Source organism: Eumetopias jubatus, unplaced genomic scaffold, assembly GCF_037043125.1.
Source record: "Eumetopias jubatus isolate StellerSeaLion01/CBP00866 unplaced genomic scaffold, mEumJub1_p1.0 scaffold_6, whole genome shotgun sequence".
Lineage (NCBI taxonomy): Eukaryota > Metazoa > Chordata > Mammalia > Carnivora > Otariidae > Eumetopias > Eumetopias jubatus.
In genome coordinates this window covers 50,595,334-50,618,567 of record NW_028274812.1, presented here as the reverse complement: position 1 = coordinate 50,618,567, position 23,234 = coordinate 50,595,334, and the positions used below count along the sequence as shown (strand labels likewise).

Sequence of the window (23,234 nt, the reverse complement as noted above, 5' to 3'; positions counted from 1 at the left end):
TATCATGAATAAGGATGTCAAGAAAGCAAAGGTCCTAGTTTTCTCAAATCCCAAATAAGAGTTCTTTCACTATCATGTCTTCACAAACTCTTATTTTCTATTCATACTCCATGCTCCCATTTGGTGATTATATTAGTTTCCTATTGCTGCTGTAACAAATTACCAGAAATTTAGTGGCTTAAACACCACTAAACTTATTATAGTTCTGGAGGTCAAATTCCAAGATTAAGTCTTATGGGGTTAAAATCAAGATGTTGATAGGGTTACATCCTTGAGACTCCAGGGGAGAATCCATTTTCTTGTCTTTTCCAGCTACTAGAGGCTCCCTGCATTCCTTGGCTTGAGGCCCCTTCCTCCATATTCAAAACCAGCAATATAACATCTTCAAATCTCTCTCTCACCTGCTTCTGTAATCACATCTCTGATTCTTACATTCCTGTGTCCCTTTTTTTTTTTTTTAAAACGTGTGGTTTTTTTTTTTTAAAGATTTTTTATTTATTCATTTGTCAGAGAGAGAGAGAGAGAGAGAGAGAGCACAAGCAGAGGGAGAAGCAGGCTCCCTGCTGAGCAAGGAGCCCGATGCGGGACTCGATCCCAGGACCCCAGGATCATGACCTGAGCCGAAGGCAGACGCTTAACCGACTGAGCCACCCAGGCGTCCCTCCTGTGTCCCTCTTAAAAGGTCCTTTGTAACTCAAAAGTTTCCTTGTAACTAGATTGGGCTCATACAGAAAATCCAGGATAACCTTCCTATCTAAAGATCCTGAACTTAATTACATCTGCAAAACACCCTTTATATATAACATTCACAGGTTCTGGGGATTAGGATCTCAGCATTTTAGGGAGACATTATTCTGTCTGCTACACTGTCATTCTCACTTTGGTGCATAAATTGTCCCATCCCAGGAAACAAGTGAGGTAGCCTTATGATTTCCTTAGAATACTGCCTTGAGAAAATTTCCAGGTTACAGTGTAAGAAGGAGAAGCCCAGATGAATATCAGAAGTCTTTCTGAGATGAGGAGATGGAACTGGAACCCCTAGAAGACCAAGAGAGCTGGAACTTGCAAAGCAGAATATCAGAAAGGGAGTACAGAGAGAAAGCTTCAATGATCTACAGAGAATCCTCCTGGAGTCCTCAGTAGAATACTGATCACATCTATGCCAGAAAACCACTGGAGGCAGGGAAAAGAGCCATCTGAACAATCCCTGGGTTTGCAGTTCTCACCCAGTGTAGAAAAACCTCATATTTCATGGAGCATGGATAGAGTACTCAAAACGGTTTTGCCTCAGAGCATAATTAGCCTAAATAAGGCTTTTGCCTCACCTAACAAAACTTAAAAGCAAGACCTGAAAGGATCAAACTATTTCCAAGTAACTGCATCTCAGGTAACACCATATATATATATATATATATATATATATATATATATATATATATATATATATATATAAAATTTTATTTTATTTATTTGACAGAGAGAGACACAGCGAGAGAGGGAACACAAGCAAGGGGAGTGGGAGAGGGAGAAGCAGGCTTCCCGCTGAGCAGGGAGCCCGAAGGGGGGCTTGACCCCAGGACGCTGGGATCATGACCTGAGCCGAAGGCAGACGCTTAATAACTGAGCCACTTAGTTGCCCCAAGAATATATATTTTTAAAGATTTTATGTATTTCTTTATTAGAGAACTCATGAGTTAGGGGAGAGGCTGAGGGGGAGAGAGAGGGACAAGTAGACTTTGAGCTGAGTGTGGAACCCAATGTGGGCCTTGATCCCATGACCCTGAGATCATGACCTGAGCTGAAACCAAGAGTTGGACACCTAACTGACTGAACCACCCAGGCACCCCAACACTGAAGAATCTTTTTAACATATCCAACATCCAACAAAGTAAAATTCACAATATCTGGCATTCAATAAAATATTATCAGAGACATTTCTCATTTCTGGTCTAGCACTGAGAAGCTGGAAGTTGCCACTCCAATTTAACAATAAATAAAAAGCTGAACTTTGAAGCAATAATGACTAAGAATTTCCCCAAATTAATTTCAGACACCAAACCACAGATCCCGTAAGCGCAGAGAACACCAACTAGGATAAATGCCCCAAAAAACCCCTAAACCTAGGGATACCATTTTCATACTACAGAAAATTAAAAATAAATTTAAAATCCTGAAAGAAGTCAGATGGGGGAAAACCCCTTACCTATAGAGGAGCAAAGATAAGAATTACATCTGACTTCTCAATAACTGTGCAGTCAAGAAGACAGTTGGAATGAAATACTTTAAATGTTGAAAGAAAAAACCCACCAAGCTAGAATTCAGTACTCTGCAAAATTATCCTTTAAATGTGAGAGAGAGGGCGCCTGGGTGGCTCAGTTGGTTAAGCGACTGCCTTCGGCTCAGGTCATGATCCTGGAGTCCTGGGATCGAGTCCCATGTCGGGCTCCCTGCTTAGCAGGGAGTCTGCTTCTCCCTCTGACCCTCCCCCTTCTCATGCACTCTCTCTCTCTCTCTCTCTCTCAAATAAAAAAAAACTTAAAAAAATAAATGTGAGAGAGAAAGACTTTCAAAAACATAAAGACAAACAAAAATTGAGGGAATTTGCTGGGTGCCTGGGTGGCTCAGTCAGTTAAGTGTCTGCCTTCGGCTCAGGTCATGATCCCAGGGTTCTGGGATCAAGTCCCACATTGGGCTCCCAGCTCAGTGGGGTGTCTGCTTCTCTCTCTGTCTATGCCCCTCACCCCACTCATGCTCTCTCAAATAAATAAATAAAACCTTTAAAAAAAATTGAGGGAATGTGTTGCCAGTAGACCTTCCTTGCAAGAAACGTTAGAAGTTATTTTTTTTTATTTTTTTTTTATTTTATTATTTTTTTTTAAAGATTTTATTTATTTATTTCAGAGAGAGAGAGAATGAGAGATAGAAAGCACGAGAGGGAAGAGGGTCAGAGGGAGAAGCAGACTCCCTGCTGAGCAGGAAGCCCGATGTGGGACTCGATCCCGGGACTCCAGGATCATGACCTGAGCCGAAGGCAGTCGCTTAACCAACTGAGCCACCCAGGCACCCAGAAGTTATTTTTTTTTAAAGATTTTATTTATTTACTTGAGAGAGAGAGCACATGAGAGGGGGGAGGGTCAGAGGGAGAAACAGACTCCCCGCTGAGCAGGGAGCCTGACGCGGGACTCGATCCTGGGACTCCAGGATCATGACCTGAGCCAAAGGCAGTCGCTTAACCAACTGAGCCACCCGGGCACCCAAAGTTAGAAGTTATTTAGAGAGAAGTAAAATGAGATGAGTCAGAAACTTGGATTTGCATAAAGAAAAGATGATCATCAGAGAAGGAATAAGTGAAGATAAAATAAAAATTTTATTTTTATTCTTAATTGATTTACCAGATAAATTTGTTCAAATAATAATATATTTGACTATGAATGCTTCTGTGTATATGGATTGCTATAGACAGAATGTGTCCCCCCAAAATTCTTGTGTTGAAATCCTAAGCCCCAATGTGATGGTATTGCAAGGTGGGGCCTTTGGGAGGTGATTAGGTCATGAGGGTGAAGCCTTCCTAGATAGTATTAGTGCCCTTATAAAAGAGACCCTAGAGAGCTCCTTTGTTCCTTGTTCCATGTGACAACACAGTGAAAAGATGGCTGTCTGTGAATCAGGAAATGGGCCCTCATCAGACACCAAATCTGCCGATGCCTTGATCTTAGACTTTCCAGCTATCATCCAGAACTGTGGCTGATACATTTCTGTTCTTTATAAGCCACCCAGTATACGATATTCTCTGATAACGCCTCAAATGGCCTAAGGCATGTGTGCTTATGTCTAAGTGAAGTGAATGACAGAAATGATACAAGGGACAGGAAGGAGGAATTAGGAGTATCTTTGTATTATAAGGTACCTGTGCACTCCATGAAGTAGTTATTTGAAATGGATGTGGATTAATTGTAAATGTATATTGCAAACTCTAGGGCAACCACTAAAAAGTGTATGTATGTATTTGTTTATTTATGGGAGAGATCAAGGTGGGGGAGCAGAGAGAGAGAATCTTAAGCAGGTTTCACACCCTTTGTAGAGCCCGACTCAGGGCTCAATCTCACCACCCTGAGATCATGACCTGAGCCAAAATCAAGAGTTGAATGCTTAGACAACTAAGCCACCCAGGTGCCCCTAAAAAGTTTATAAAGAAGTTTAGGGGCTCCAGGCTGGCTCAGTAGGTAGGTCATACGACTCTTGATCTCAGGGTGGTGAGTTTGAGTCCCACGTTGGGTGCAGAGATTACTTAAAATTAAATCTTTTTTCCTAAAAAGATTAAAAAAAATTTATTTATTATTTATTTGACAGAGAGAGAGAGAGAGAGAACACAAGCAGGGGGAGCAGCAGGCAGAGGAAGAGGGAGAAGCAGGCTCCCTGTTGAGCAAGGAGCTGGATGCGGGACTCAGTCCCAAGACCCTGAGATCATGACCTGAGCAGAAGACAGACACTTGACCGACTGAGCCACACAGGGGCCCCTGTGACATCTTAACTTTTTTTTTAAAGATTTATTTATTTATTTGAGAGAGAAAGAATGAAAGACAGAGCATGAGAGGGAGGAGAATCAGAGGGAGAAGCAGACTCCCTGCTGAGCCTGATGCGGGACTCGATCCCGGGACTCCAGGATCATGACCCGAGCTGAAGGCAGTTGCTTAACCAACTGAGCCACCCAGGTGCCCCACATCTTAACTTTAGAACTGCAAAACTAATTTCAGACTTCAGACTCCTAGAACCCTAACATAACTTTGTGTTATTTACACCAGTAAATTTATGGTAATAGAATACAGAAATAGAATAGAAATACTGGTGCCAAACCCTCTTTTATTGCTAGTGGGAATGTAAAATGGTACAGGCAGAAACTAGTTTGGCAGTTCTTCAAAATGTCAAACATAGAGTTACCATATGATCCAGCAATTCTACTCCTAGAGAATTGAAACTTCTACAAAAAAACTTGTATGTGAATGTTCAAACAAGCATAATTCATAATAGTAAAAAAGTGGAAAAAACCCAAATGTCCATAAATTTTTGAAGGAATAAAAAATGTGGCATATCCATACAATAGCATATTATTCAGTCCTAAAAAAGAAATGAATGTACTGGTGAAGTACTGATACATGCTATACATTTGAATCTTTTTTTTTTTTTTTAGAATATCATTCACTTCTTTTTTTTTTTAAGATTTTATTTATTTATTTGAGAGAGAGAGAAAGCACGAGAGGGAAGAGGGTCAGAGGGAGAAGCAGACTCCCCGCTGAGCAGGGAGCCCGATGTGGGACTCGATCCCGGGACTCCAGGATCATGACCTGAGCCGAAGGCAGTCGCCCAACCAACTGAGCCACCCAGGCGCCCTATACATTTGAATCTTAAACACGAACATGTATGAACATAGTGAAAGAAGCCAGCACGAAAGGGCACATACTGTATGATTCCATTTACATGTTATGTTCAGAATAGACGTATCTATAGTGACATAGATCATTGGTTGACAGGGATCAGCAAGAGGGGAAAATGGGTAGTGATGGCTACGGGGTTGAGAGGGTGGGTGTTTCCCTTTGGGGTGATAAAGATGTTCTGAAATTAGATAGTGGTGATAGTTTTACCTTTGCGAATATAGTAAAAACCACTGACATGTACACTCTACAGGGGTAAAATTTATGGTATATGAAGTATATGGCAACTCAAAAATTGGGGGAAAAATAAGGATCAGCAGTGTTATTTTCTTTCTTTTTTTTCATCTCTGCTGTTACCTCTGTCAGACATGCTTTCCCACGCCCTTTTCTTTTTTTTTTTAAAGATTTTATTTATTTATTTGGCAGACACACAGCGAGAGAGGGAACACAAGCAGGGGGAGTGGGAGAGGGAGAAGCAGGCCTCCCGCCGAGCAAGGAGCCCGATGCGGGGCTCGATCCCAGGACCCCGGGGGCATGACCTGAGCCGAAGGCAGGCGCCCAACGACTGAGCCACCCAGGCTCCCCAGCAGGGTTATTTTCTGCACACCTTTTATGAGCCACTGTGGTAGTTTTAAATTTTGCCTCACTGATCTTACAGTTCAGTCAATAGTGCACATTTCCCATTGACATTTTTAGCCACTACGTGAATACCTACCATGTCATCAACCTTTTTAGCATTCTGGGAGATTCCCAGAAGAATAACATCTGGTCCCTGAATATCTTATTCCGGGTGTACACACAGGCGTGTACATCATGCGGCTACAGGCGGTGTTACCTAGAGTGTTTATTTCCGGCTAAAAGACAATCTGTAACCAAGGGAACGCAGCACTAGCCCAAGCGTCCACGACCGGGCGGTCCCAGGAAGTGGCGTTACCCGCAAGTTCCGGTTCCGCCTGTTCCGGAACACTGGCCTATCTCGCGGAAGCGCGCCGTGCACGTGCGTTCCCGGGATTCGCGTTGCGGTAGCCATGGACGCTTTGGATCGAGTTGTGTAAGTGCGCTGGGTCCCTTCTCTGGGGGACGTTAGAGAGTGGGACTCCTGTGGTGGGAAGGAGTGAAAAAGTGTCTGCTCCGCCTGGCTGCCACTCGTTCCTCCCGCTCTTTGTCAGTTGGGCCTGCGGTGGGCCGATCTATCCACTAGCCTGGGTCTCCCTCTGTTGGTGCCGCCCGCGGGGAGACGGAGAGCCTTCCTGCCCACTAGTGGGAGCTGCCAGGCGGTAGCACGGAGATGGCCGCTTTTATCTTGGCCAGTTAGAAACGTCCTGGGCTTCCCAAGAAGTGTGAGGGAATGAGTGGTCACCAGCGCCAGGCCTCGGAATTTGACAGCTGTAGGTGACAGTCCGGGCGCGTTCTCAAAGCTTTGTGACTTTGGGCGATATAATACCCCTAAACCTCGGTTTACTTTGTAAAATAGCGTTCGTAATAATCGTACTTAGAACTGTGAGGCTTATTGGCGAGAAAGTATGTAAAGCCTTTTTGCTACAGCACGTAGACATGTTGATTAGCTTTTTCTTTCTCTTCTTGAGTTGATGTTTGTTTTAAATGCGTTCAGAAAATATTTATTGATATCCTAAATAGTCCTACTGTTACTTCTTGAGATTTGCCTGGGTTAACATCCAACCAAAACAAGTTCTTTTTTTAGTCATTAATTCAGAGATTTTTGCGCATCTGCTATATATTCCTCCAGGTATGGGGATGGCAAAGATGAGTAAGACTACGATCTGATTGGGGCACAAACAGATGATAAAATATATAAGATGTTATTTGCATTAGTTGCTGGCTAGTGAGAAGTAACAAACCACATGGAATGTAGAGTATAGAGCACTTTCATTTTTTTTAGTTTAGACATACTAAATATTTCTTGATTTGATTTAACAAACGCATATCTTTATCAAACAGCAAATGACTGGAAGCTTTATATTGCTTGACATTTTTTCTGGAGGAGAATTTTTAAACTCTGCGTGATAAATTGAGTGTGTGTATATTCTGTTTTTCTTTTGCTGTCCAAAGTGTCCATAGGACTGAAAGGAGGATGGAGGGTCATAGTTACTTAAGAGAGGAGGAATTCTTTCAGTAGATGGCAGAGAACTGTTGGAAAAGCAAGATATAGTGGAAGCAGAAGTGAAGCCCGTTTTCTGAATAGAAATGTATGAAAACATTCTACTCCTGCTGTCACATCGTAAGATCAGAATAACGAATTTGTTTTCCCTTCATATTTTGCTGTGATTGGTCTAGATGAGTTTTTAAATCTCGCTCATTTTGAAGATTGCCTACTTGTAAGATGTGTGACCTTGGCTGCGTTACCTCCCTAGCTTCAGTTGCCTCATCTGTAAAATGAAGATAATAATTTTACCTGTGTTGTGGGATCTGGGTGAAGATAAACCTTAATAGAGTGACTCTATAAAGTTGTCAGTCATTATTCTCCCCCATTGGTAGCAATAATATTTGACTTTCTCAGCTGTGATGTTGGAGTGGAATTGTGTATACTTCCTACTAGGCATTGTGGTCTTAAACCTGGATGAAAGAGAGGCATTTAGTAGCCTCTCTCTGTTTAGTAACTGCCCACAGATTGGTCACTAGTTGGTGTGCAATTCTTTGTGTTAGGGTAAGTACTATTTGCTTTATTTAGACTGAAGAAAAAATAATGGAGTAAAAAAAAAAATAGCAACAGTATATGCATTGAGTCTTTTTTTTTTAAATAAAGGTTTTGAAAAAAGCGGTAATGAAAGAATGTTGGGGGTATAAAAAATGAAAGCATTTTTAAAAAAAATCAAAAGCTAATTAACACTTCACAGTAATAACTGAATACCTTGTACTATTATCTCCCTAAAAAGTGAGATTTTGTTTAGTGGTAGAATCCTGACTGATAAATGTTCTGTAATATCTGTTGGTTTTTAAGAATTTGCATGTTAGTCAAGTCATGGTTTTGTACTCTGAGGAAAACGTTTTAAGTTGTTATGAATTGTGATTTTCTGAACAGAAAGCCCAAAACGAAAAGAGCCAAGAGATTCCTTGAGAAGAGAGAACCGAAACTCAGTGAAAATATTAAAAATGCTATGCTGATTAAAGGGGGAAATGCAAATTCCATGGTGACACAAGTACTTAAAGATGTGGTATGTATATATATACACTTAGTTTTTAATTTTTTTTTTTTTAAGATTTTATTTATTTGACAGAGAAAGAGACGGTGAAAGAGGGAACACAAGCAGGGAGAACGGCAGGCAGAGGGAGAAGCAGGCTCCCCGCTGAGCAGGGAGCCCGACGCCGGGCTCGATCCCAGGACCCTGGGACCATGACCTGAGCCGAACGCAGATGCTCAACGACTGAGCCACCCAGGCACCCCTATTTTTTAATTTTTTAAAGATTTTTAAGTAATCTCTACACCCACCGTGGGGCTCGAACTTAACAACCCTGAGATCACAAGTTGCACGCTCTTCCTAATGAGCCAGCCAGGCGTCCCTGCACACTTATTTTTCAAATGGTATTGAAATTATTTTAGGAAACTTTCAGCATACTAGTTTAGGCTGCTGGAGAAATACATGGATAAGTTTGCCTTGCCTTAAGAACGGCTAGCCTTAGAGAAAGGCTCAAGTTGGAGGTTATTTGCCTTGGCAAGACACTAACCACTGGTTTTCCTTAAAGCAACTACTGTAGTTCCCTTAGTAAAATTCAGCTGGTTTCAATTACTAGAATTTGGTTTACTCGCATTTAAGGAACATATCTAGTTTGTAAAGTGAAATAACTGCATATTACTGTCTATTCCTTCAGCAATACCAAGTACTGTGCTAGGTGCTGAGGATTAATAGTTACATAAGACACATCTATCCCTTCAGTGAGCTTAATGAGGGAGACCGGCAAGTAAGAAATTATAGCACTGTGAATTAAGTGCTGTGCTGGAGGCATGTACAGGGTAGGATGGGAGGCAGAGTTAAAATCCCATAAGGGTAGCCACACACAGTGGGCTTCCCAGAGAAGATACTTACACTTCGTTTTGAAGGAGGAGTTGGAGCAAGTAGGAGGAGAGGAAGAGGAGGAGAAAGTCTTCCAAGGCTGAGGGACATACCTGTGCAAAAAACGAACAAACAAAAAACAACAACAAAAGGGAATGTGAGGGAGCACAATGCATTTGGGGAACTGCAAGTAATTGGGGATGGCTAAAGGGAAAATGGGCTCCATGGAGCTAGAAGAACAGACAGGGATCAGATAACATGGAGTTTGAGCTTTGTTCTGAAAGCTCTAAGGAACCATTGAAAGATTGGAGGTGACAGATATGATCAGCTCCTTTAATCGGTTTGACCAGAGAAAATTGAGAGCAGGGCGCCTGGGTGGCTCAGTCGTTAAGCGTCTGCCTTCGGCTCAGGTCAGGATCCCAGGGTCCTGGGATCGAGCCCCACATCGGGCTCCCTGCTCCACGGGAAGCCTGCTTCTCCCTCTCCCACTCCTCCTGCTTGTGTTCCCTCTCTCGCTGTGTCTCTCTCTGTTAAATAAATAAATAAAATCTTTAAGAAAAAAAAGAAAAGAAAATTGAGAGCAAATGTGGGAAACTAATTCAGCCATTGCTGTCAGGCAGGTAATGAGTATCTGGAGTGTGGTATTGCCAGTGAAAATGAGAGATGATCAGAGAGACTAGATGTTGAGGGTAGAAGAGTTTGGGCATGGTGTCTGGGTTGGGTTCTTGATGAGTGATAATGCCAATTAGAGAATACACCAGGTGGAGCAGGTTTGGAGAGAGAAGTGGTATATTCAGTTCAGGACCTGTAATGTAAGTGATGAAGATAGAAACTTTATGTTTTTTTCTACCTCTGTAGCCTGATGTTTAGCCCAGTGTGTGGCACATGGTAGATGCCCAGTAAATGTCTAATCAATGATTAGAAAGCATAGTCTATGGAGATACCTAGTTGGTGGTTGAATATTTAGGCCTTGAATACAGCCAATAGGTTCTTTGACTTAAATCAACCAAGTAATTGAATAGACTTTTAAACTTGACTAAACTCTCTATGCTTGTTAAACACAATAGTTCAGATATCTGAATGTCTAATACATGTTCATCTTTCTGTCTCAGTGTCATTGTGTTGGTAGGATACTGGCCCGGTATTTAAGTAAGCTCTAAGAATAGCACACTATTACATGTTACTGCGGTAGTTAACATTCATATTTATGATTCTTGAGTTGTCACTGTGGTAATGGTGCGTTACACCAAGGCAGGGAAACATTCGGTCAAGAATTATTTAAAAGTTTTAGTATTGAAGGGGTTCCTGGCTGGCTCTGTCGGAAGAGCATGTGACTCTTGATCTTGGAGTTGAAAGTTTGAGTCCCACGTTGGCTGTTGAGATTACTAAAACACATAAAAAAAGAAAAAAAAGTTTAGTACTTAAAAAGATAGGTTTTACTGCTGAATTTCCTTTGTTCATCAGCTCTGATTGTTGATGAATGATCATTTTTCGTTTCATTGTTTCCCTAACTTACCCCTTTCCCTAATGCAAGGGAATGCCTTAGGTCTTTGTTATTCCTTGGGGTAGAGCAGAACTGACCATACCGGTAATAAGTGATTATTAGGGAATGAGTGGAAAGAAGTAAGAAAAAAATGAAAAGAGGGTTGAATGACAGGAGTTTTTTAAAGGGCTGTGTTTAAACTCCTGAGTAGTATTCTGATTGTCATCACCGGGACTCTTTCTCCGTTCTCTTATCTCCAGACAACAGTATTTCAACTCCGTCAGCCTTTTCTGATAGGATTTATTTTTTTGTTCTCTTCTGCTTTTCTTTCTACTCTCAAATAAATAGTTTGTCTGGAAAGAATGGAATAGGTAGAATGTAAAGAAATGAAAGGAATCATTTAAGTTGGATAGATTTTTGAAAGGGCATAGAAACTTTAGATTAAGGAAGTGCAGTCTAAGTTAGGTTATTAAGCTTATGTTGCAGGTTTATATAAGTGATTAAAAGGGAGCTAAGCAGAAGACATCAGAATAGGATTCAGGGACCAGGTAATCTTGTATAGTGACTGATACAATGCAATTTAATCTTTGCTTCCGCTTTTCAGAATGTAATTTGTTTTGAAAGCTATAAATTATGTTTTACAGTATGCACTGAAAAAACCGTATGGAGTTCTGTATAAAAAGTAAGTAATGACTTATTTTATTTTAACTTACGTTCTGTTATAAAAGTAGCAAACAGTTACTTTATGGGAGATTTAGAAAAGTATTTTGTTTAAAAAACACGACGGTTCCTTACATAATAGCTATTAGTATTTTTAAAATTTATTTCTTTCCAGTTTGTGTTTTCATTTGTATTGAATACTCACATAGTTGTAATCTTAGCATATATATATTATTTTGAAATAATTATGGGCATACAGAAAAGTTGCAGCAATTAGTAGATTTCTCATAACCTTCACCCAGCTTCTCTTAATGTTGCATCTTACATAACCATAGTATAGTTATCAAAAGTAAGAAATTAACATTGGTACAATAATGTTAACTAAACTGTAGACTTGATTTGGTTGTACCAGTTTTTCCAGTAATAGCCTTTTTCTCTTCCAGGATCCTACATTGCAGTTAGTTGTCATGTCTCCTTACTCTGCCATTTGTGACAGTTCCCCCAGTCTTTCCTTTTTTGATGACTTTGACACTTTCGATGAATACTTGTTAATTATTTTGTAAAATGTCCGTCAGTTTGGATTTGTCTTAAGTTTCTCATGAACAGATTGAGCCTTATGCATTTTTGCATAAGTGGCAAGAATACCGCTAAAGTGATGTGCTTTTCTCCATAAATCATACCAGGGAGTACAGGATGTGTTACGTTGGTAGCATTAACCTCAGTTAAAGTGAGTCTGCTTGGTTTCTCCACGATAAATTTACTATTTTTCCCTTTGTAATTAATAAATGTTTGGAGGAAATACTTTGAGACTCTGCAAAGACTATGCAAATAATCCTCTTTCTCCTCACACTTTTTCTTATTCATTTTAGCATCCATGAATGGATCTTGTCTACAGAGGTGATTACTCTAGTGTTGTTCTGATGGTGGTTTTCTATCTCCTTCATTCCTTCTACATTTATTAATTGGAATTTTGTAAGGAAAATCTCTCCCTTCTCCTCTGTTGAATTACTCATTTATATTACTGTGGACTTATGGATGTTTATTATATTCTTTGGAGTTATAATCCAATGCTATCATTATTTTGTTGCTCAAATTCTACCTTTGGCCATTGGGATCTTTTTCATGTTGGCACCTGTGCTTTTTCAACATGCTCCTTGTATTTGAGTACTTCCTTTCTGGTACCACACGATGCTCTACACTCATCTTTTATTTTTCCTTGTAACAGCCCTGGAATCAACCCCTTCTCTGTGGAGCCCTGTTCCCATATATTGGAGACTGATAATTTAGAAACAAAGATCTGGGCACTAAGTACACTAAGTATGCTCTGTTGCTATGGGAGTGTCATTGTCTCTAGATGCCCTCAGCAGACAGAGCTTGAAAATATGTGTTATGCATATTAACCTGTGCATACATGCACATCTAAATTTATATTTATGTATTTTAAAGACTGAGTTCATATCGATACTTCCTAAAAAATCATGCATTCATACTAATACTTCCAATTCCAGCCCAATGCCACAGACTTCTTTCCAGCCTTTCTTCTTTCCTTGTAACTTTTTTCTTCTGACAGCAAGAAACCTGGCTTTCATTATTGATAATATACATATTTGTTTATTTGTATAATTCTAGTACATACATAGTGTCAGAATTTCCAACCCTATAAGCAACGGATTAACTAGAGTATAGAATGTGTGTATAGTTCTTTGTGTCTTTAGCTTTAGAGTATTCAGTTCAAATACTGTTTCCCAATGGAACATAGGTTTTTTCTGCCTCTTTAATGTGATTGTGTTATTCCTTTAAACTACAATTGGGGTTGTTTATTACAGTTTGTATTCTGTTTTGGGTTTTTCTCCACATCCTGGTTGTTGTTTTAATTTACGTATGTAAAATTTACTCTTTGTGGTGTACAGTTTTATGGGTTTTGAAAAATGCATTGACCGATGTCTGCCACTACAGTTCATGATACAGAAACAGTTCCATCATCCTGAAAATTTCTTTGTGCAGTGCGCTCTTGTAGTCCATCCCTCCCCCACCCCTTTAACCATTGAACTGTTTTCCATCCTTATAGTTTTTCCTTTTTCCGAATGTCACATAAATGGAATCATACAACAGGCAGCCTTTGGAGTCTGCTTTCTTTCATTAACAAAATGTCTAAAAATTATCTGTGTTGTTGCCATACATTAAATTTTATATCTGGCCTTTTTCATTTATATTGTAAACATTTTTCTATTGATAGGTGATCCTTTAGGTATTATTTTCATTGCCAGTATAATGCTTATTAAATGGTTATACTAAAATTTTTCATTGTTAATCACCATACATTACATCATTAGTTTTTGATGTAGTGTTCCTGCTTATACTAAAATTTACTTGTAACTTAATTTGGGGGAATTTAGGTTTTTCTGTTTTGCCATTCTTATAAATAATGCTAAAATGGCCATTTTTACACAAATGAGTTATTCTTTTGAATTAGTTCCTATGTGAGACTCCTAGACATGAGATTACTGGGTACAGCTTCATGCCCAATTGGGCAAATTAATTCTATTACTTTTTGAAAAGATTTTCCTTTTGACAGAGTGTAATATATAAGTTCCATGGGCCATTACCTACTTTTGGTTTATATTTTTAAGCTAAGAAGTGAAAAACATACTTTGTTTAATTTGCATTTTCTGTGTTTCCAACAGGTCGTATTTGCTTATTGTGAATTACAGCTAGCTGTTAATCATAAATGCTGCAATAATTTTTCTTGGTTTGTTTGCCTTGCATCATTAAAAATAATACTCTTTTTTTACTGATTATAAAAATAATACATATTTCTCTTAGATAATCGGGATAATGGAATAAGTAATCACTCATAGCACTATGTACATTCTGACATATCTTTTTCCCTGTATATTTTCATTCTTTCTTTTTTTATTTGAGTATAGTTGATACAGAATGTTACATTAGTTTCAAGTGTAAAACATAGTGATTTGATAAGTCTATACATTATGGTATGCTCACTAAAAGTGTAGCTATCATCTGTCACTATTTTTTTTTTTAAAGATTTTATTTATTTATTTGACAGAGGGAGACACAGTGAGAGAGGGAACACAAGCAGGGGGAGTGGGAGAGGGAGAAGCAGGCTTTCCGCTGAGCAGGGAGCCCGATGCGGGGCTCGATCCCAGGACCCTGGGATCATGACCTGAGCGGAAGGCAGACGCTTAACGACTGAGCCACCCAGGCGCCCCTCATCTGTCACTATTATGATATTGACTAAATTCTTTATACTGTATCTTTTATTCCCATGACTTATTGATTCCATAACTGGGAGCCTGTATCTCCCACTCCCCTTCACTCATTTTCATATCTGAACAGATATTTCCATATCTGTACATTTATTTTATTCTTTTTTTAAAGATTTATTTATTTTACAGAGAGCACGTGTGTGAACGGGGGGAGGGGCAGAGGGCGAGAGAGAGAGAATCCTCAAGCAGACTCCCCACTAATTACAGAGCCCAAGGTGGGGATTAATCCCAGGACCCTGAGATTATGACCTGAGCTGAAATCAAGAGTTGGCTGTTCAACCAACTGAGCCACCCGGGAGTCGCTATTTTAGGCTTTAAGCAAAACTGAGATCATGTTCTGTATAGATTTTGCTTCATAAAAATCATGAACTATTTTATAGAAACTTCATTTACATAATTAGAAATCAGAAATTATAAGTGAAAATATAAACACTCTTCCCAGAACAACCACCTCTCATTAGTTCCTTACATATTTTACCAGAATTTGTCTATGCATTTTTTTTTTAAAGATTTTATTTATTTATTTGGCTGAGAGACACAGCGAGAGAGAGAACACAAGCAGGGGGAGTGGCAGAGGGAGAAGCAGGCTCCTCACTGAGCAGGGAGCCCAATGCAGGGGCTTGATCCCAGGACCCTGGGATGGAGCCTGATGTGGGGCTCGATCCCAGGACCCTGGGATCATGACCTGAGCCAAAGGCAAATGCTTAACAACTGAGCCACCTAGGTGCCCCTCTATGCATGTTTAAGCAAAGAAAAATATTTATTTGTATTTCTTTCCTTTTTGCATGAAAGATAGCATGTTTTACCCACTGCTTCTCCAGCTCTACTACTAATTTTCCTGGTCCAATGCACCATTTTTTTCTTTCCCTTCTGGATTACTGCAATAGCTTCTTACTCTCTTCATTCTTGCCATACTACATTGCATTCTCACATAGTAGACAGACAGTCCTTTAAAAAGAAAATTTTAGGGGCGCCTGGGTGGCTCAGTCAGTTAAACATCTGCCTTCGGCTCAGGTCATGATCTCAGGGTCCTGGGATCGAGCCCCACATTGGGCTCCCTCCTCAGTGGGGAGTCTGCTTCTCCCTCTCCCTCTGCCTGCCGCTCTCCCTGCTTGTGCTCACTCTCTCTCTCTGTCAAATAAATAAATAAATCTTAAAAAATATATTAAAAAATAAAAGAAAAAGAAAATTTTAGGGGCACCAGGTTGGTTTAGTTGGTGAAGCAGCTGCCTTCAGCTCAGGTCATGATCCCAGGGTCCTGGGATCGAGCCCCACATTGGGCTCCTTGCTCAATGTGGAGTCTGCTTCTCCCTTGCCCCTCCCCCTGCTTGTGCTCTCTTTCTCTCTCAAATAAATAAATAAAATCTTTAAAAATAAATAAAAAGAAAATTTTAGTCTGATCTTATCACTCCTGTCTGAAACTCTTCAATGCTTCCCATTACTTTATTAATATCTACATTCCTTACCTTGATCAACAAGGCCCTACATAATCTGGGCCATGTCTTCATCTTTGGCCTCATGCCCCACCATTTTCCCTTTGCACACTAAGTTCAGTGACACTTGCCTTCTTTCCATTTCTTGAATAGTCTAAGCTTGTTTCCATCTCAGGATCTTTGCTTATTCTGTTCCTTCTTCCTAGAATACTCTTAGCCTCAAAACTTTTCAGTGGCTTATTGCTTATCTATCAGATCTCAGCTCAAGTAGTCATTTTCTTCTCTTCATACTAATAGAATACCCTATTTTATTTTTGTCACTACAGTTACTTTTGAAATTTTTATTTTTTCACTAGAATGTAGTCTCCATGAAAGCAAGGGTCTGATTTGTTTTCCAGGATCCTTAGCTCTTAAAACAGTGCCTAGTACATAACAGGCACTAAATACATATTTGAATGAATGAATATCTCTCCAGCTTTATTTTTGATCATCTGAATATAAAATTGTCTTTAATATATTACTTAATTGTTATGGGTGAATTGCTATCAAGATTATTAAAATTAAGGTCACCTTTTAAAATATTCTTAGGAAAAACATTACAAGACCATTTGAGGATCAGACATCATTGGTGAGTACAAGAATTTTATTTTATTTTTTAAAAATTTTTTATTGTTATGTTAATCACCCTACGTTACATCATTAGTTCTTGATGTAGTGTTCCATGATTCATTGTTTGTGCATAACACCCAGTGCTCCATGCAGAATGTGAAGAAGTTTTTTTTTTAAAGATTTTATTTATTTGACAGAGAGCGAGAGAGCACAAGCAGGGGGAGCAGCAGAGGGGAAGGGAGAAGCAGACTTCCCGCTGAGCAGGGAGCCCTACGTGGGGCTTGATCTCAGGACCCTAGGACCACAACCCAAGCTGAAGGCAGACACTCACCGACTGAGCCACCCAGGCACCCTGAATCTTTTTTTTTTTTTTTTAAGTTTATTTATTTTAGAGAAAGCATGCATGTGCTGAGGGGAGGGGCAAAGGAAGAGGCAGAGAGAATCTCAAGCAGACTCTGTGCTGAGTGTGGAACCCAACATGGGGCTTGATCCCAGGACCCTGAGATCACTACCTGAGCTGAAACTAAGAGTCGGTTGCTTAACTGACTTTGTCATCCAGGCACCCCAAGCATCTTTCTGATTTAAGAGAGCATGTAAATGATTATTCAGACTAATCACTGCTCCTTTAGTACTCCTAATTTGTGATGTTTCTGAACTAGAAATCATCCTATATGAGGGAATTTTAATGTAAATTGGAGGGGAAATAAGACATTTATTTATTATTTTGAAATAAGACTTTCATACTTTCAAAAATATGACTATAGATCTCATATTTTACTTTGACCAGTATTCACTGCTTGTAAGTATATTGACAGAATTTTTAAAAGTTGAATTATATTTTATGTGCATAATTAATAGATTATCAAAAGGAAGCTTGTTACAGGTCTGTTCTTATAAAGCAAGTTTGATTTTTAAAAATCTGACTTCTTTCTTTGGATATTTTTAGAACAAGGACTGCGACCTGAATTACTGCTAACAATTGTCAGTTGCTTTACTAAAATTCCTATTTGAGTGTATTGGCAACCAAACTAAATGAAAAAGGCTAGTGAATAAAATCAAAAGATAAAGGATGGTATATAATAAATGGTGAATGATGAATGGACTTTGGGTATGTGATGATACTGCTTTCTTTCTAAAGAAAACCTTAAAAGAATAAGTGGTTTAAACTAAATTGACTTAAAAAAAGTCAGAATGGGGGACACCTGGCTGGCTCAGTCAGAGCGTTTGACTCAATCTCTGGGTTATGAGTTCAAGCCCCACATGGGGCATAGAGCTTACTTAAATAAAAAAAAGATTAAAAGATACTGAAAAAAAGTCAGAATGGGATCATGTTCTCTTGAGGGGACACCATTACTTGTTTTTCCTTTTAGTTAGTGAATTCATTTATTTTTTAAAGATTTATTTATTTTAGAGAGTGAAAGGGAACATGCACATGCATGCACATGAGCAGGGGGGAAGAGCAGAGGGAGAGGGAGAGGGAGAGAAACCTTAAGCAGACTCCCCACTGAGTGCATGGATCCTGACATGGGGCTCGATCCCAGGACCCTCAGATCATGATCTGAGCTGAAATCAAGACTCAGATGTTTAACTGACTGAGCCATCCAGGCGCCCCTAGTTAGTGAATTTAAAAGAAAGAACTTTTGAATAGAATCTCATTAATTAATTAGAAGACTAAAATTGAACATCTTCTCCTAATGTAGCAACTGACTGCATTGAAAATTATAACATATTAAGAAAAATCAATATTCAGGGTTTAAAAAATTTTTTTTAAAGATTTTATTTATTTGAGAGAGAGAGGGAGGGAGAGAGAGAGCGAGCATGAGCAGGGGGAGGGGCAGGTGGAGAAGCAGGCTCCCCACTGAGCAAGAAGCCTGATGTGGGACTTGATCCCAGGACCCTGGGATCATGACCTGAGCTGAAGGCAGATGCTTAACCAACTGAGCCACGCAGGTGCCCCTTTAAAAAATTTTTTTAAAAAGATTTTATTTGAGAGGGAGAGAGAGAACGAGGAGTGGGGTGGGGAGAGGAGCTGAGGGAGAAGCAGGTTCCCCACTGAGCAGGGAGCCTGATGCGGAGCCCGACCCCAGGACCCTGGGACCGTGACCTGAGCCAAAGGCAGATGCTCAACCAACTGAGCCATCTAGGCATCCCAATATTCGGTTTTTTACAAAATTACTTTCATTATAGTCTTGGGTTTTTCACAGTCATTGTTGAAGAGATTATGAAATTGAAAATAAGGGCTCTAACCCAACATTGTCTCTTTCATATACTGCTTATCAAGGGCTTGCTTTGTTTTGGCACCATGGTGCTTTTAGTTGAATGACCACTTTGTAGCAGTGTTGTGATGTAGAATCTGTAGCATTCTGTACTTTTTCTTTTTTAAAGATTTTGTTCATTTGATAGAGCACAAGCAAGGGGAGGGGGCGGCAGAGGGTGAGGGAGAACTCCCCGCTGGGCAGAGAGCCTGATGCAGGGCCCCATTCCAGGACCCTGAGCCCAAGGCAGATGCTTAACTGACTGAGCCACCAGGAGCCCCTCTGTACTTTTTTTTGTCTCGTTTTGATATGACAGTTTTTCTTACACTTGAAATTGTGACTTTCCTCTCTTTGATATCCCACCTCCAGAGATAGGAGATACTTCATTGGATGGAGAAAATCTCAGACTACTAAAGCTCACAATAGTTGTGGAAACAGTGGTCATGTTTGAAATGTGGTTGAATTCCTTCTCCTGACCATGTATCCCTCCAGTAGCACTTTTTTTTTTTTTTTTTTTTAAGTAGCACATTTCTTATACTACAATTTTGGAACTGTGCTTTAGAACAAGAGTTGGCAAATATACCTCCTATGGGTCAAATCCCTGTTTCTGTGAGAACCATAAACTAAGAATGGTTTTTGTATTTTTAAAGGGTTTCTTTATAGAAGCATGTAAGAGGCCTAAATACATTTACTATTTGGCCTTTTGCAGATAATTTGACTATGCTTGCTCTAGAATTTTAACAAAAAGTGGACTTTTTATGGAGAAGAACAATAGAGATGAGTACTATATATATATGTGAAAGGTAGTTCATGAATAGCTTTGGGGTGTTAGTCATAGTAAGAGAATGTAAAAAGAAAAACATTTTAAGAAAGCATTTTCATTTATTTGGAATTTATTTGGACACTTAAGAAACTTTTTTTTTTCTTTAAAGTAGTCTCCATACCCACACCCTGCTGAGCGCAGAGCTTGACACGAGATAATGACCTGAGCTGAAATCAAGAGTTGGAGGCTTGGGGGCTCCTGGGTGGCTCAGTTGGTTAAGCAGCTGCTGCCTTTGGCTCAGGTCATGATCTCGGGGTCCTGGGATTGAGCCCTGCGTTGGGCTTTGCTCTTAGCAGGGAGTCTGCTTCTCCCTCTCCTTCTGCCCCTGCCCCCTGCTTGTGCATGTGCTCTCGCTCGCTCTCTCTCTCTCAAATAAATAAATCTTAAAAAAACAACAGTTGTAGGGCGCCTGGGTGGCTCAGATGGTTAAGCGTCTGCCTTCGGCTCGGGTCGTGGTCCCCGGGTCCTGGGATCGAGTCCCGCATCGGGCTCTCTGCTCCTTGGGAGCCTGCTTCTCCCTCCGCTTCTCTCTCTCTCTCTCTCTCTCTCTCTCTCTCTCTCTCCCTCCCTCCCTCCCTCCCTCCCTCCCGCTCTGTCTCTCATGAATAAGTAAATAAAATCTTTAAAAAAAAAAAAAAAAACAACAGTTGTAGGCTTAACCGACTGAGCCACCCAGGTGCCCCTATTCATGTGTATTTTATTTATTTTATTTTTTTTAAGATTTTATTTATTTATTTGAGAGAGAATGAGAGAGAGAGAGCATGAGAGGGGGTTGGGTCAGAGGGAGAAGCAGACTCCCTACAGAGCAGGGAGCCCGATGCGGGACTCGATCCCGGGACTCTGGGATCATGACCTGAGCCGAAGGCGTCGCCCAACCAACTGAGCCACCCAGGCGCCCTTCATGTGTATTTTAAATGCATGGTAAGATGTACCATTGATGGTAGCAGTAATGTCTAATGAATAAAGGCATTTGTTCAGCAAATGAAATACTTAGTGTGCTGTTTCAAAACTGCATCGGTGAGAATAAATAGTCTCATTTTATTTATTAATTTAAACTTTTCAACATGTTTTTAGTCTTAAACTTACTTCTTTTCCCTAGGGTACCCCAAAATCAGAAAAATTGAAATAAAAAGCTTGAAATAAAGTCCCTTTCCTCTGCTTATTCCTGTCTAGTTCATTAAGTATTCATTACTTTTTTTTAAAGTTCAGAGGTATGATTCTTAAAGTTCTTATATTAATGCACTAATTAGAGTTTTTTTGGTTTTACAGGAATTCTTTTCAAAGAAGTCAGATTGTTCTTTATTTATGTTTGGCTCCCATAATAAGAAGCGGCCAAATAATCTAGTAATAGGTAAATATCATTTACTTTCTTTTTTTTTTTTAGATTTTTTAATTTATTTGACAGAGAGACAGCGAGAGAGGGAACACAAGCAGGGGGAGTGGGAGAGGGAGAAGCAGGCCTCCGGTGGAGCAGGGAGCCCCATGTGGGGCTCGATCCCAGGACCCTGGGATCATGACCTGAGCCAAAGGCAGACACTTAACAACTGACCCACCCAGGTGCCCCTTTTTTAAAGATCTTATTTATTTGAGTGAGAGAGTGAGCGAGCAAGAGAGAGAAGGAGCAGGGGGAGGGGCAAAGGGAGAGAGAGAAGCAGACTTCCCACTGAGCAGGGACCCTGATGTGGGGCTCAATCCTGGGACTCCGGGATCATGACCCGAGCCAAAGGCAGATTTTTAACCAGCTGAGCCACCCACATGCCCCTATCACTTACTTTCTAATATTGTTATTTAGAGAGTCAGTTTTGTGACTCAGATTAATTGATGGTGTTGAGGATTCAGGAGTAACAAGTAAGCTCTAAGCTAGTTTTTTAAAATTTTCCTTGTGACTTTGAATAAAAGTTTTTATCTATCAGATTGCAAGTAAACAATGGGCATGTAAATATTACTTTACCTAAAGTTGCAGATACTTTCCTGATATAAAATATATGTACCTTAAATCTGTGTTAGAGAAAAAAACACAAAGTAACATACCTACCCACATAAATGAACCCTTCCCTGGTAAGTATTGCACTTGGTCTGGCATGGTCACTGATGTAAGCAAGCCCTTTTCCTTCTGTGGGCCTTTATTTACTCTTATATAAAATCAGGGAGTTTGGCTCAGTAATTTCCAAGATTCTTTCAGGGCCGAGATTGTAACAGTCTATTCTAGATAGAGTTGAAAGTTTAAGAAAGAGGGGACGTATTTGGTGGGGTGTGAGGGGAAAAAAGAGGCAGAGACTAACATTTTGAACATGCAGATTAAGTGGGTACATATAAGGTGGCTGTTTGGGAAAAATAAATGTTTAAAAGAAAATGTGTTTTCCTTCTAGGTCGTATGTATGACTACCACGTGCTGGATATGATTGAGTTGGGTATCGAGAAGTTTGTCTCTCTAAAAGATATTAAGGTAAGATACTCAGCATAAAAATACAAGGCATTTTGTTATATTGCTCTTCGGCAATAGTGACATCTTGTGGTGAAGAGTACTGTTACAGTTTTATACCTTAAATAAAGAACTTTATTTTTTATCCTAGTGTGCTGAGATAAAAGCAAATTTCATTTTATCTTTATTTTTTTTTAAGATTTTATTTATTTATTTGACAGAGAGAGACACAGCGAGAGAGGGAACACAAGCAGTGGGAGAGGGAGAAGCAGGCTTCCCGCTGAGCAGGGAGCCTGATGTGGGGCTCGATCCCAGGACCCTGGGATCATGACCTGAGCCAAAGGCAGACGTTTAATGACTGAGCCACCCAGGCGCCCCTTTATCTTTACTTTAAAAAGTATTTATTTACAGCATATAACACATGTGGATCTTCTGGCAGTTAGACTTCAGAGCGATTATTAGCTCTTGTCTGGGCCCATCCCTCTGAATTGGCACAGTACCTATTTTATAGAACCTCATAAATACCAGAGTTTTCTTTTCTTTTTAAATTTTATTTATTTAGGGGCACCTGGGTGGCTCAGTCGGTTAAGCGTGTACCTTCAGCTCAGGTCATGATCCCAGAACCCTGGTATCGAGCCCCACATCGGGTTCCCTGCTCAGCGGGAAGCCTGCTTCTCCCTCTCCCACTCCCCCTGCTTGTGTTCCCTCTCTCTGTGTCTCTCTCTGTCAAATGAATAAATAAAATCTTTAAAAAAAAAATTGTATTTATTTACTTGAGAGAGAGAGTGAGTGAGAGAGAGAGAGCACAAGCAGTGGTGGGGGG

The 23,234-nt window shown here is 40.0% G+C and overlaps 1 protein-coding gene across 1 annotated transcript in view; it reads left to right on the top strand.

Annotated features, from left to right (window-relative positions):
• The first annotated feature begins 6,395 nt into the window (after positions 1-6,395).
• RPF2 (ribosome production factor 2 homolog) overlaps positions 6,396-23,234 on the top strand; it is a 39,330-nt gene continuing 22,491 nt past the window's right edge. Inside the window, exons 1-6 of the mRNA XM_028104266.2 lie at positions 6,396-6,480; positions 8,470-8,602; positions 11,567-11,604; positions 16,891-16,930; positions 21,259-21,340; positions 22,359-22,435. Of these exons, the coding sequence (XP_027960067.1) occupies positions 6,458-6,480; positions 8,470-8,602; positions 11,567-11,604; positions 16,891-16,930; positions 21,259-21,340; positions 22,359-22,435 (393 nt within the window). The 5' untranslated portion in view covers positions 6,396-6,457. The remainder of the gene's footprint in view (positions 6,481-8,469; positions 8,603-11,566; positions 11,605-16,890; positions 16,931-21,258; positions 21,341-22,358; positions 22,436-23,234) is intronic.